A 16,085-nucleotide genomic window follows, 5' to 3' on the forward strand; every position below is an offset into this window, starting at 1 on the left:
GAGATGGATCATCTCCTATTAATTATTTCCAAAATCACTAGGGTAGGCTGCACCTAGTGCACTTATGTTATTCCTTTGGCTCACCAGCATCTGAACACTGTTGGGGGAACCCCCCCCCCATCCATGAACCTTGGGAATAGGTAAGGATAGCCTCTCCCTAAGAAGTGCTGACATTGCTACCCACTTTCTCAGCCTCCTTTGCAGCTAGGGCAAGAAACAGAGCAGGGCAGGGGCAAAGGAGAGGGTCTCCCCATGGTGGTGGTTGACTGTGGTAAGGGAGTCTTCCCCAGAACCAGTTCTGAGACATCATTTGAGGTGTCTCTTACTACTCATGCATCCTCTTAGGTCTGGTGACATTAACAAGAATAGAAGTGATACGAAATTCTCTTGAGAAGCAAAGTATGAACTGCAAACTGACTTAATTAATATACTTGTCATTATTAAAACAAAAAAACAAACACTATGACTATCAATCAATCACTGCACAAAATGTATCATCTCTCAATCTACAAGTGCTTACCCCCTTTGACCCAGCAATCTCATTTCTAGGAAGTATCCCACAGATATATTTGTGCACAAATGAAATGATGTAATGAGAAATGTGCAATATTGTTTGTTATAGCAAAAGACTGACAACAGACTACATATCCCACCAAAGGGAACTGCTTAAATAAAATATCCTATGAACATATAATGAAATATTATACAGCTATAAAAAAGAATGATAAAGCATTTTATATATTTAAATGAAAAGATTTCTTGAGTCCATATTGAAATTTAAACAAACAAGCAAGGTGCATAACTGGGTGCAGAGAATGCTATATCCTGTGAAATAAATAAATAATAGGAAAAAAATAGGAACATATATATTTAAATTGCTTATATAATAATTAATAAAGACACTCTGGAAGACTAAATAAGAAATTAATAATGTCTGTCTACTCATAGGGCGATGAGGATGATATGGGGGAAGGGGTAGTTGGGAGTCTTTTCACCGTCTTTCTAGATTATAGTTTTTTACTCATATGCATGTATTACCTATTTAGAAAGTAAATAACAACTAAATTAAAAACAAAGCGCTGCAGTCCAGTCAATACTTTTTTGTAACATAACTGCGTGCTTTATTGAGATACACAGTAAAGCAGTACTATAATACAATAGTAAGGCATATATTTGGTGAAGTCTGATATGTTGTGAAAATGCAGTAAAACTGAAGTTTAAAAAAATAATTAGTAAATGTTACAGTGTTGGTGTTAAAACACAATATATTATGATACTCAAGTAAGAACTCAGTACCTGAAAACAATGACAAAACATGCCATGTGATGTTTATGCTTCAGTTACATTGATTATGATTTACAGTTTAATACTTGGTGGTTATAAAGAACACAACACGAAATAATGTCCAAATTATGCTTAAAATGCAGCAATAAAGCTCTCAATTTTTGTTCAAATATTACGACAGACTCACTCCAGAACTAATGTCTAAAAGAAAAAACAAAAAGATTAAAAATTATGCACTCTATTTACCTCTGATTTTAGAATGAAACTTAAACTTCTTAGTAGGATGTAAAGTAACCCCTTATTTTAAATCTTAGTTTTAAAAATCCTTGGGTAAAGAAAAGGTCCAGCGTCACATAAAGGAAAAAATGCAAGACAAAAACCAAATCGTCATGTGATTTGGTAATTTGTTACCTTAGAGCTTTGGGTTTTCTTTTGAAAATTATAAAGGAAAAAGAAAATAACGCAATAGACGAGTGGTGAAGCTGTGAACTCAGGTGTGCGCAATTATCAGGAACACCCCAAAACCAAAGTGAGGTAGAAATAGCATGAGAAGCCATGTTTGATGTTAATTAATTATTATTAATAAAATAATGGACAAAACCCACTCTGCAAAAGCTAATTACACTTGATGTCAGAGGTAACAGATTTGCAAAATTATAGGTCACACGGTGATGTCTATTGAATGAATGATTTAAAAAATCAAAGAGGAATAAAATGGCATGAAAGAGTAAAGCTTTTTCCTACCAGTCCTTAGCTTTTCCTCTTGAGCTTTTCTCCTCTTTTTGAGCAATTTTTGTTTGTTTATATATTTAACCTGTCTAATCCACCAAGAAAGGTTTGGAGTAGCTTTTTTAGTTTTGTAACATTTGAATCAATTTGCCTTCTTACCTACAAACCTGTGTGGAATTAACTCGCAGAGAAATGCAAAGGAGGGAAACACAGTTCATGGGCTTCTGGGTTGATACTTGTCAGTATCACAAATGTGATGGGGCTACTGTCTTGCACCTTTTCCCAAAGTTTATTTTAAATTATGTCTTATGGCATTTAAAAACTCATCCCGCATGGGAAAATAAATCTAAAAAACAGCAACAAAAACAAAACCACCCACTTCCTTTTGAGTGTGAGAAGAGGGCATAATAATTTAATTTAGTTGTAATTATAGAGAACTTTATGTATTATGAACACGTATCCAATCCTTCACTTAAAGAGTGGCCTACTCCTTCACAGGGATGGGCTGGGAATCCATAGCCCTCCTGCCCTATCATCGTCCTGCTACTGCTTGGGAGTTAGTTAAAAATACCTTCTGATACTCAGAAGGTCAGAATACCTTCTGATTTCCACTGAAGCATCATTAAATCTAAATCGTGGCATTGCTAGCAGCAGGAAGCGGAATATATCAATCAGTCAATCAATCAACCAACTGATTACTCTGATATAATAAGTCCTGTGTATTCATTCACATGTTCCCTTTAAAAAAATTCAATACTTTTTAGTTGTCAGTGGAACGTTTAAAATGAGAACTATCTGGAGCTGTAGACAATGTTTTACAGTGGTAGCTTCCTCCTGGCTTCCGGCTCCGGGGAAAATCCATTCTAGACCAAGCAGGTAAGCCTGGATGACTAGAAGTAATTTCTTTCTATTAGGAAGTGACATGAACATTTAAAAAATGGAAAAAGTCTATAGAAATTTGTATCTATTTATCTATATAACTATAGTATTTATATACTTATAGACATATAGATATATAAAATGGAAACTCACAGCCTGCCCCACTCAGTTGACAATTCTCAAATGAGCAGCAGTGTGAAGTAGTCATTTGGTGGTGGTAGAGGAAGTCCTATCTTTAATATGCAAAAAAAGAAAAAGCCATGAATTTCATATGGATATCACACCGAAAGGATGCAAAACAATGCGCTGCCTCAAAGTTGTGTGTATACGTGTGTGTGTGTGTATGTATGTGTGTGTGTGTGTTTGTTTTTAGGGGTTTTTATAAACAACTTTTTTTTATAAAGCACACTTTAGTTTACAATCTTTCTTTGTAACTGTTATAAATTTTTAAACAACCCAAAATGCGTTCCATATAAAGAAATGGCAAGTTATTTAGCTATCAAGATTTTACATGTAGTTTTCTTATAACTTTTTTGTACAATTGCATAGACGTGTAAAACCTGCCATTGTTAACAAAACAATAACAGACTTAGAAACTACTGAAATCTACAGTATAGTACCACTACCCTTCACAAAAATATAGATTTATTTCTTGTAAACTCTTACTGTCTAATCCTCTTTGTTGTATGAATATTATAAAAACCATGCGGGAATCAGGAGTTGTAAAACATTTATTCTGCTCCTTCTTCATCTGTCATGACTGATACTAAGGACTCCATCGCTCTGCCCAAATCATCTGCCATGTGGAAAAGACTTCCTACATTGTGTCCTGGAAAACAAAGAGACAGACAGACTTTACAAAAGGTGCAGATAGCATCACTCTGTTTCTTTGCCATTTGGGAACTCATTCCCCATTTCTGGGTGAAGACAACACAGAAGCTGCATCGAGGGTATACACAACAAGGTTTGATTTTCACCAGTTTCCAGGAAGAAGCAAAGCCTTGTTAATGAAGCCATTACACGTTGTTAGTATCAGCTTAATGTTGCATCATCAGGCTACTGGTGTTTAAATGGAAAAATGTCAAGCTACACTCATGTTCCCAATGTAAATATATATCAAAAGAATTCCATAGATAAGCACAAGATTTCTATCAGAACAGGAACATTCCATGATGGGATACATCTTTTCCACCTTGGCTATGAGTGATTACTTACTCTCTACTTGTACTAACAAACATTTTTTACTATCGGACCACCATCATCACCCTTACAACTACCACCACCCAACCACTGCCACCATCACCACCACACCAGATTTTCATTTCAAAGCTGTTTCAGGCTGTTTGTTGGCTTGCTTCTGAGGCTATGGTGGAGGTGGCTATTTTCTCTCTGCTTTTACTTGGGTTGAAAAATAAACTCTTGAATTGACCTTTTGGTGCACTATTAACATTTGAATTAGGAAACCTCAGAATAAAAATTGCTTTCCATTCCAAATTACTGTAGACCCTAATTATAATTATAAGGTGACCCACATATACTGTATGCATTTGGGTATTCTGTGAATCCATCTTAGATCTCCTCCTAAATGAGGGTTAACTATCACAATAGCCTTTTAATAATAATGCAGCATGACCTAGCACGAATCTCCCAGCATGGAGAAAAAGAACAGCACAATGTCCCTGGGTACTTTGTAGAAAAATTCAGATTTAGAGTAAGAAAGATAATCTGAGACATACTTTATGGCTTGCCTTTTCATCTATGTCCCATAGTTTTATATGGCTAATTTTAATTATTGCACATTGGTAAATCCTTCCACTCTTCAAGTATTGCCTTTGGAACTGACATGCTTTACTAGGCTATTACTACCTTGCCATGTATCAACGTTACAGATTCCCATAATAATTGTTAAAATCCCAATAAAAATTATAGACAGACTAGGGAGAGTATTTTGTTTTAATATTTCAAGAGACATAGCTTCTCTACAAAATATGGGAGGCTCTGAAGAGGATTCATGGGCAGGCACTTAAACAGTGATGGCACCAGATCAATTGAAGACTTATTAAAAGTTTAATGTCATTCAGGCATTTCTATTAAGGTGACCAAGTTTGTATATCTTTTTGTGCTTTATTAGTGCAAAGAATTTCATGGACTATTATATTTTAGAAAATCACTTTGGATTTTGGTTGAGACTGCAAGTATAAAAATTTTTTAACAAAGCATATGCACTATTCATAAAGTAGGCCAATAGTTTGGCAGCCCTCAGTGAAGAACTGAAATCATTTGAACTGAAATCATTTTTGGCTTTCTGTGCCATAAAAACCACAGGAAGACGACACAGGGGGGCCTTTGCTGCTCCTTAGAGCTCAGAATACGAATATATAACTAACTAACTAACTGCTGCTATCAAGCTGCAGGGCTTCCCCTGTATCTATTTTTGACTGTCCAGCAACCCTGGGAAATCTGCATAATTATTCATGCATAAATTGAAAATAGATGGAATAACTGCAAATTTTTAATTACTAGCAATCTTTATGGTCATTAACAAAATCAGTAAAAACAAAGTCCAGGACCTTTACAACCTGATGCCTGAATGTAATTCGAAGTATTTCTCATGACCCACATGTGACTATAGTATATTGTCCACCTAGTAGCTAGAAAACGTATTACAAAACATCAACAAAAAAGGGGGGAAAACTCATTTTTTCCTGTCAGCTTATCGATAATCAAAAAGTGTCTTTTTAGGCTGTGTGCTAGAGGATGTAGATGGCAGTTCAAAATATAACAAGTAAATGCATTTATGAATTACATAGCCACCTTGAAATGGTGTTCAGTTACTAACTGGAAGAAGAATTCTTGAGTCTCTCAAGAAGCGTAAGTTCTAGGGGTATCTGCTGTTTAAAAATTTGCCAGGGAAAACAGAGGTTCATTATTCTTAATGTGCCATGCACACTCCCACAAAAAGTTGGGTGGCCTTTAACCGGTTTAAACTGCTACATTTTCACAAATGACCTTGTGGCCATCTTTGTGCTATAAAAATAAAGAACTTTTAGCATCACCTCATCATCTATATTATGTCTTTGGTTACTTCACTAAATACCTGCTTTACCAGACTAATTCTAATTTTTTTCCATGGAGTTTTTCATTAGATCCAGAAAAAAGAGTCAGTCAGAATCATACTTTAATCCATTGGAGGGGTAAGACTGCACTGTGACATGAATATAGAAAGTAGATTTGTATCCTAGTTCTATTTTCCATGTGTGTAAGGCAGAGCTTTCGGGAGGTCATTAATTTTACCTGACAGATTTTTCTAAAGTCAAAATTACCATCTCATACTTCAGGTACTGAAAAGCAGCCAGGATTCAGGCATTTGCAATCACCTTCAGGCACAAGGTGACAGAAAACTATGTCTGTCTATAGAAAGTATTAATTTAATCCATTTTGAACACAAAGGCACTATGCCTTGAACATTAGGGCAGTTGTATGTTTTTCAAGTTGGCGCTAACTGCAACACATTTAGTCTCACACGCCACCACTGCCTGAGGGAATTGTTTTCCACAGTGATTGGAATTGAGACTTTCTGGCAAAGATCCAAGACCTCAATAGCAATCTGGTGCTCTATTTTTTAAAAATACACTTCCCAAATAAATTGTTAGCATTCAATTGTCCAAAGCAAAGCCAGAATACTACAGTGAAATTTGCTTATCTTTTCTTCGCTATAATTTAATCTCTGAAAAAAAATCTGGTTTACTGTATATTTGGGATATTTTCATAGCATTAAAAAAGGTCATTATTGTTTTGATTCTTTGGCTTCTGCTTCTGGAAACTTGTCTGAACACCATACACCTCAGGTAGTCAAGTCTGCAGTACAGACTTCAGTTACGTGTGCTAGCCTTTTCTGAAATTCATTTGTGAGTGAAACATGTTTAAGGTGGTCAAAATTATGGTGCATTTTTCTACAAAAAGTTAAGATGAATAAATTTTAGGGGGCACTTACCATAAGAATGAACCCAAGAAGTCTCACATACGAAGTACATGAACCAGGCAAACTGTCTGTCAGGAGCATTCAATGCTTCACCAAGTCAGGTTTCCTCAATTTCTCCTCCCAGCCTACCATTCCCTCCCTAGCCCCACTGCCCAAAGCCTTGGAAGGAGGCACTGGCACAGACACACTGAAGGATCATTAAATTGATTAGACTTGTACGGCACAGTGTTGGCAGAGTTTTCCTTACGATTCCTGTGTTTAAATGAATCAGTGGTCGCTCCAGTCCATCCTGTTGCTAAGGAGTCCAGAATCTTCTCGTTTAAGAAGGACTCTCCACCCATCCAGCCTGTCTCCCAGAACACTGTCATCCCATGGGAGAGCTTTCCTTCTCTCCTCCTTCAGATTAAATTCTTGGTAGAGACAACCTTGATTTAACTTGGGCTGTCAGTTAACACTTTGTCATCCAGCAGTCACTTAATTAGGTAATTCAATATTCAGACAATATTCCTGGTGGACTAGGAGTAAGAAGCATCTTTCACTGTAAAACCTGAAACCACATTCAGTGATAAGACTGCACCCTATCCCTTTCAACCCATAAATAGGCATTTTAAAAAACTCTCAAAACTCCAATGTTTAATTTTTTAATCGAATTGGTTATTGTTCTGTGTTGCCTCAAATACCAAATAAAAAAGATCATCTTCTGAAGGGTACGCTGAGATGACCTAAGCCTTTCAAATGAGAGTTAAGAGTGTGGGTCTGGAGCCAGACTGCCTGGATCCAAATCCTGGCTTTGTCACCTGGGACACACTGCTTACTCTCTCATTGACTCAGTCTCCTTATCTGTAAAACGGGGTTAATAAGAGTACCTACCTCACAGGTTTGTCATGAAGATGACATGATGAAAAAGATGGCAAGTGCTGAGAACAATGCTTGGCACACAGTAAGTGCTCAAAAAATGTTCGCTAAAATGGGAAAGAAAGAGCGTAGGAACCAAGAAAAAAGGAAACAAAAGCAAAATGAAGTCATCCCAGAAGAATAAAAACTAAGGGCGCTGGCAGAAAATGCTAAGGTCCTGGAAGTGGAAGAAAGCTTTATGACTCATCAGTTATGTTCAAGGCTAAATTTATTTTGAAGATTTTGTTTGTGTTGCAAATGGCAACAGATGATGAACGGCAGGATTCCAACCTAGGGACTACAAAGGATTGCCATTTTAAAGAGATTCTTGCTACCCCAACCCCAGTCTTGTCGTCATGGTGATGACAACGGCAATGAACATTTGAGGAATGTTCCTCATGAGCTGCAAGTGGAGAGGTGGCTACCATCCTTACATGATGACACAATGTGTAATACACACATGCGCGTGCACACACACAATTCTTACACAAACGCCAAACATAAAAAGCAGGATGAGACAGACAGAAGCCATGGCCGTGAGCCTGAATCTCACTAACCTCTCTCATTGGCTTTCCAGGGGTATTTCTTCCTTTAATAATAGAGAGAGGAAGAGGCAGAGATATCAGAAAGAGGAAAAAAAACATGCATAAATATACAATTATCATACCAATTTGCTTCTTTTACCAAACAAATGTTGAGATGACCATTTATTCTCTGCTGGAAAAAAAAAAAAACAGAAACAAAAAACCCAAAAGACACATCTGGTCAAATAACCTTTACATACACTTAAGATCAGTGTAAACAGATAACATGATCCAGAAGACGTCATTTGTAAAATCCATAGAGTTCACGCATTAAACTGGATGAAAACTGGCACAGAATAGAAATCTGACAAATTGGGCATTGTTTTCAAGGACAACTCAAACTTAATGTTAAAAAAAATCTCAGAATCTCTTCACTCTTGACAATCAGCACATTGAAACATAAACGGTAGTTGACTCTGTGTGCCCAAAGTCTGCACATCAAATGCAAGGTAGAACCCGACATAGAGGCTGGACTCCATCCTCTTGGGAGAATTTGTTTTGTTCTATCTGATAGAAGCTGAGCATTTCCATGATGAAATTGGAGGCATTTGAGAAAATAGAAAGAACAGATGAGGGGAAGAGGTTAAGTCCCACTAATGGGCAAGCCACAGAGCCAGATCCAGGAATGAGCTTTCAGCTTCCTCCTCAATTCAGCAAGTATCAGGAGCCTTAAGATGCAATGGCTAAAGACTCACTGGCCTTGATTCATAGATTCCTACATCTGTATGCATTTATTTGTATTTCAAAAGTAGACTCTGATGAGAAAGTGTTCTATGGTAAGTCATAATTGGACAGAAAAGTAGGGACCTCTGACCATACATGTCAACAGCATGTCTTGGGCATGCAATTTCCTTTAAAATCTTGGTTTTCAAACGGTTTCAACTGTAGCAATTGGACATCTCCTAAAACAATCTTATATGGAATTCCAATATTTGGAGCAGTTCAAAGCAGAGCTGTGAGAGATCCTGTACAGCATCTCCCATCCCCCTCCACCCATCATTCTCAGTGGCTCCAAGAAGACTAAAAACTCCCTGAAACAATTTGAGAACTACTACTAGTCTGGAATGAAGAAGTATGGAGCTATGACACCAATAGAAACCTTTCAAAACTCAAGGTTAGGGTTCAGAACTTCTAGTATACCTTTAAAGATAGTGTCCAAGTTTTTCTTTCCTCTCTCCTTCTCCTTCTTCCCTCCCTTTCTCCCTCTCTCCCTTAATTTCCTGCATGACTCAGCGATTTCTTAGGAGTATCAGATTTTCAGCTTGACCACATAAGGGCCAGGTATTTATGATGCTCCTCAAGGCAGGGAAAAGAGGGAGAAAAAATGGGTACTAGCTCCTCAGCTGTGGGGGTCACTAGTGGGAGATCCATACCAAATGATGTTCCCATCATTTGGGGAGGAGAACATCATTCTGTCCTTGATGGCTGAAATCCCAGTATGAATTACTCACCCCTTCTTTTTGATTCCTTTAGCAAGGTTTTTTTAAAAAAGTATCTTTATGTTTCATAATACTGTCTGGTGGCAGAATTAATTCTCTTCCCCTGTAAGACTATACGCCTCTTGAGGACGGGGTCCACATGTTGCTCATCTACCTCTCTATCCCCAATGCCCTGTGCTGTACATAGACACTTTTGGTATTTGATACATACTGGCTGAAGTGAATTGGTAAAGTAGTAGTTGGGTCATGACCAAGAGTCCTTCTGTGTTATAAGTAACTTGCCCTTCACTGGCACACTTTAGTTTGGATGCCAAAGGTGGGTAACTTGTTTTGGCATGTAACTTTGGTCTACTTTTGAAACTTGAGCTCTTCTTTAGGAAGGACAGTGTTGTTAGAAAGCCATGTGATTTAGAATGTAATTATGGTTATGTACTTCAGAATGTAATGATGATTCTTAGAATGCTTAATGTTACGTATCTTTAGTAATTCTACACTAAGCCATATTCAGAACTCAGTTATCAATTGATTATTGCTTAATATGTAGCAGCAAATGACTTGTGTTATGTTCCAGCTCCTTCTTCAGAAACCATATTTTATGAAAATGGACCTCCCAGAGCCAAGCTAACTCTAATCTCTTCTAAAATCCTCCCTCATCACTTGGGTCCCCATGTACTCATTAACACATTACAAAAGGAAGGTCCTTTTTTTCACTTTAGAAAAAGTTAAAAACAAATGATATTTTCTACTGTATAAGGACTAGTTCTACACTAACAAAACAGAGGCTATACTTGATTACAACATTTTTAAAAGTTCTTGACCGATAAAGTTTCAGATAAAAGTTTTATTTTATAAACATTTTTTTTTTTTTGAAATGAGTTTCCGTAGACCTTCAGTTACAGTGTCCATCTGGCAATGTGATGTGTTGTCAGGAAATGAATCAAGACAAAAGGGAAGTGTGCTGGGGCTGTCCTGAGTCTAAATAAAGGGCTTGGTCAGGTCTAGAGAAGTCTAATTTCCTCGGGCAGTATAAACTTGACATTATTGATTGTAATTCATTATTTTAGAGTTGGAATTGCAGGACAGTACTGTTTGTTTCTGGGTGCTTTTAGCCTCTTTTATATTAATTCACTGACTGTGTAAAATACTTAAGGAAGAATGAGTCCCTTTTTAGGATTTCTGTTATTTTATAAGTCAAAAAAATTCAAATGGCCACACTTTGCAGGCTCTTTGGTGAACATGAATATAAATCTATAAATCAATTCAATTTCAGCTCAATAATCTTGTTCAGCTGAAAGCTGATCAGCACAGAAGGCTGTGACTCTACACATGTAATGAGTCAGAATGGACAACAAAATAATAGTGTAAAGCAGGGATTGGCAAATTTTCCCCATAAAGGGCCAGATAGTAAATATTTCAGGCTTTGCAAGCCCACCATCTCTGTACCAACTATTCAACACTGCTGCAACTACTCTGCCCTGGTAATGAGAAAGCAACTACAGGCAACATGTAAATGAATGGGTATGGCTGTGTTCCAATAAAACTTTATAAAAACAGGTAGTGGGCCAGATTTGGCATATGGGCTGTATGTAGTTTGCTAGTCCTGGATTAAAGGGATAACTGCTCAAATCCTTTGTGGGAGCATATAGGAACAGAATGGTGCCTGAAAAAGGGCACACCATATTTCTATCTGCCTTTGTTCTTTATGTTGCTCTTCCATAAAAGAACCACAGAATAAGATTTTAATTTTAAAAGATGGCAGGTTTTACAAAGCTGTTGGGTTGGTAATTTAGGGGTATTTGATAGAATGTATGCGGGCTTATTTGAGAGGGGATGGTATGAAAAAAAGAGGATGGCATGGGCTGGTGGAGATAAAAATAATGTGGCACAGGTCAGTAGGCAAGAGATTGTACAGGCAGCAGAAATAGTAGCACTGCTAACTGCTTTCTGGATTGTTTTACTGCATTAAGAGCTTATCTTGGCTCCTATTATTCATTCATCTATATAAAGTGCTACCACATTTTAGAGAGCCTAATACCATACTACTGACTAGGAGAGCATTTCTTTCATCAATGCACATACATATAAAAATATCTTTGTTAGTCTGCTAAATGATCAGAGACTTATGGACAAATCACTTAATAGGGTTATTTTTTAAATTACATTTGTTTATTCTACCTATGTAGTTTTCCTATAGAATGGCAGAGCTTTAGAAAGTACCTTATAGTAAAGTAGATAATGACCTATTACACTAGAATTCAATTTCTACACATATACTTACAAAGGAAGAGATTGCATAGAAATTGGCTAATATTCAGTGTTTAGATATACATTAAGCCACTCAAATCCAAGTGTGTGTGAACAACTAAGTATATCTAGAGACCAGCCAGAAAGATATAATCACAAAGCTGAATGTTCACACATTCATATCTTGAATATGCTCCTGCTTATATCGCCTATTATGCAGGATAGTGTTGGCCATCCGTTTATCACTAAATGGAGAAGCATGCCACTCATTTATTAATTTTGATAACAGTTTAGCAAAGCCATTAAGATAAGATTAGAAGGCTAACTTAACTTGCTGAATGGCCATAAACAAGGCACTTGACTTTTCTTGGCTTCCAGGTACTCTTTGTGAAAATAAAAGATAAAGGTTAGCTGACACCTTCAGGACCAACTCTGTGGCAAGGGGCAACAGAAAAGTTGTAAATTTGAGGTACACAATAGCTTGCCTATCTATATACTTTATATTTATGAAAAGCATAAGTTTTTTAAAAACGGCTTTTCCTCTGTGGGCAATTAACTAGCAGGTTAGACCTCTGGCTCTCACATCTGTTTTGAGTTACTCAAACAGCTGTCCAAAACAGCTGTAGCAACCATGAACTTTGTTTTCTGTAACACAACCATGAGAACATGGATGGTAGTGTTAGAATAAAACTATAAAGGTCTCTGAGACATTAGCAACGTCTTGGCAGAAACTTCCATGGCAAAAATCTCAAAATTTAAATTTTTTTGAAAGATAATTCAACCAGGCAAGAAAAACTGAGATCACATAGATTAGTATTTTTAAACCACTGGTTCAGAAAATCCATTTAGTGGGTTGCAACCAGCATTTTGTTTTTAAATAAATAAAACAGAAAAGCAGCATGCATTGTATGTAGTATGGAAGGCATCACTTGAGGAAACTTTTGTTTCTGATCTTTGTATGCATATGCGACTGTAAATGTGTGTGTGTACATATGGTGGGTGTATATATACATGTGTGTACATAAACACACGTATAATTTATTTTATATCTTTACCCCAGTTTGTGATGTAAAATGTTTCTCTGATATGGATAACCGTCAAAACAGAGTCAAAAATCACTGTCCTGGATGTCAAAAGTGTTAAAATGACCTGTCAAGGCTCTTCCATTTGAGAGACTTTGTAATCCCAAGATGTTAAGATTCTCAAGAATTTCTTCTTAATATCAGCTGAACACATCTACCAACTGGTAAGATGTTCCCGCCAAACTTGACGGTATATGTGTGTGTACACACACATATGCCATTTTTCAAAATTTAAAAAGTGCTTTTAGTTGGAAATACAGCATCCAAAAACCACTTTTTTGAGTGCATCAATAATTAGCCTAATTTTTACAATAACGAAACTTTTTATCCACTTGAATTTGGGGAGAAAAAGGCCTGTAAGAAAGCCTGAGTTAGCTGAAAGTAGCAAAACGTGAGGAAATGCCAAGATCATGGTATTACAGAATGATCGGCCAGATTTTCCAATACCTTAGCTACTCTCTTGTGTTTTTTGTGTATTTAATTGTTTTGTTTTTTTAAGAATGTGAATTAATTTTCTCAGGCCACAAAGGTACCACTGAGTAAGCAGGAACTTCAGTTAATGGAATTGGTATCGGACAAGGCTTCCTTATCCCACATTTGAGAACTTAAATCAGCACTTAAGGCCTGAAATTCTTCCGTAAGCACTAATTTAGTAAACACTATCCAGGTGGCCTAAATTGAATTTCCCAAGTTTCCATACAAGTAAGTAAATCAACATCAGAGATACTGACTGCTAAATACCATTATCAGAGGAGGTATATTTCTTGTCTTCCAGGAAGCTTCTACACCCATGTGGTATCTAGCTTTAAGGACTCTCAAAGCGGGACGCAGGGAGATGGTGCAAAGGATTTCACCTTACAGCTAATTAGGGTGGACCAGAGACTCAGGTACAAAAAGGAGTCTAGGAAGTCAAGGCTGCCTATGAAGAAGCAGTCATGAGCCTTGCTGTAGCTTCTTCTCTGCTAACCTCTTGTTTAGATGCGGAAGAAATGCCCACGGTGCCAACAGGGCAGCCACCCACTAACTTTCCAGAGCAGGTAAGCACCCTACCAGTTCAAGGGGCCAGGATCATACAGTAATCAATGATTGTATTGTGATTTGAATTTCTTTGGAGTTCTGTATCTGCAATTGACCATAAGTACCTTGAAGGCAAGGAACTTGTCATTTCTTCTTTCCATCCCTACTACCTCCACTGGTACATAGTAGGTGCTAGTAAAAGCAGGCAGGACAAAGTAATGAGGAGAAACGTGAAAGCACTTGATTCTGTCAAGCCCCTGTGTATGATCTTCTCATTGTGAATTATGACATCTAGAAGAAGGAGATACCTAAGATAGTCAGGATGGGGATGCGGGTGGCGGTGGGGGATGTGGAGGTGGGTGGAAGACAGATAAGATTTTTATCTGTTAAAATCAACACATCAGTGGCGCTCAGCAGTGAAAAGATGGCTGGTGCAGACATTTAAAATTAGCTTCCCCTGACGGTTCCTTAGCAACGCTCTACCAGAACATTATTGCTTTTAATGTGCACTGCATAACGTTTACTTGCACATCAAATAGCTAGGAAATGGCCATTGTTAACTGACACTGAACAAAAAGATAGGAAAAACACACTACTCAATACACCCTCCTCATTGCCCTTATGGAGAGGAACAAACAGCCCAGATTTCCTGCTGCCCGTCCCTCCCAGGCTACCCATTAGAGGTGCCAATCACTGGCCACAAAGCCTTGTGTTTTCTCCCTTTTGTTTCTCTAGGCTTTTCTTCTATTTGATCACAGGTGACTGCCATCATCCTTTTTATTCGTTGAAGGAAGGCAAGAGAGTGACTTTGTTTTATGTGAGGGCAATAAACCAAATAAATGCCCCCAGAAACGAACAGTAGCAGCAAAATATCATCTTGGATGAAGCAAGACATCTGAAGCTCATGCAAGCCGGTGGGAAAATTCTGCGGGGTAAAATGCTGTTTTTGTATGGGGGTAAAATACGCAAGGCCAAAGTGATGAACAAAAAGAAAAATATTAATGTCTTTCTTTGCTAAGCCTGTTATTCCCTCTATCGAAGTAAAAAATAATAACCAACTACTCTATGAAGATTTAATTGTCCCTATATTTAAATGATGGAGTAAGATACAATTTTTAAATATAAAGGGCATCAGATGGCAAGTCAGAATCTCTACCACTACCGATCAGTAGGCATGTTCTAGGCCTTGCTGTAGCACGTAGTAGCCATATGTCCCTGGCAAAGGCACTATCAGGGCATTAATTTCCTCATCTGTAAAAGTCACATAATAATTGCTCTTCATTAAAGGGCACCTCATAATTAACTCTTCAGACTCATGTGTGAAGCAAGTAAGAAGGTGGTATTCTTATTTCTGGAAACATGTTGACCTTACAGGTATTTGAATTCAGAATACTCTAAACCACAAATTCACACTTAAAAATCAAATCTTTTCACCATGGACCCAAATCGCCATTCTGATACCGCGTGTTGGCTTCCATATGGAAAATACACACACCAGTTGGGTAGGGAAGCGAGTGGCCTGATCTCAGCAAATCTGAGTCCCTTCTAGGTATTGGAGCTTACCTCTTGAACTAGGGAAGGAGTTGTTGAGTTGCTCCATCACCTCCTCTAACCCTGTGCTTGTGTCCTGGGGAGGACTGAGAAGATCTTCCTCACCTTAAAGCAAAAACAAATAATGGAAAATTACATTTAAACAAAACAGATATTAAAGAAAAGGGCCATGATTACATTTTTAACACCATTATAAATTCATTTCACTTGCTCATAAATAACAAAAAAAAACCCCTCAAGCTTAACAATGAGGAAGTAATTCTTTAAAGGGAAGAAGAATTCCATACAGTAGTTTATCTATATCATTACCCTTGGAGAAAAAAAAAAAAACCTGTATATCTTTTTTTTTTCTTTTTTGAGATGGAGTCTTGCTCTGTCACTCAGGCTGGAGTGCAGTGGC

General features: G+C 37.4%; 1 protein-coding gene across 1 annotated transcript in view; it reads right to left on the reverse strand.

Annotated features, from left to right (window-relative positions):
• Positions 1-1,097: 1,097 nt before the first annotated feature.
• Positions 1,098-16,085, reverse strand: part of DMD (dystrophin) — a 2,251,240-nt gene continuing 2,236,252 nt past the window's right edge. Inside the window, exons 77-79 of the mRNA XM_032756167.2 lie at positions 15,698-15,790; positions 8,326-8,357; positions 1,098-3,721 (exon numbers count right to left, since the gene is read on the reverse strand). Coding sequence (XP_032612058.2) covers positions 3,710-3,721; positions 8,326-8,357; positions 15,698-15,790 — 137 coding nt within the window. The 3' untranslated portion in view covers positions 1,098-3,709. The remainder of the gene's footprint in view (positions 3,722-8,325; positions 8,358-15,697; positions 15,791-16,085) is intronic.

The sequence above is a fragment of the Hylobates moloch genome, unplaced genomic scaffold (genome assembly GCF_009828535.3).
Source record: "Hylobates moloch isolate HMO894 unplaced genomic scaffold, HMol_V3 SCAFFOLD_7, whole genome shotgun sequence".
Classification (NCBI taxonomy): Eukaryota; Metazoa; Chordata; class Mammalia; order Primates; family Hylobatidae; genus Hylobates; species Hylobates moloch.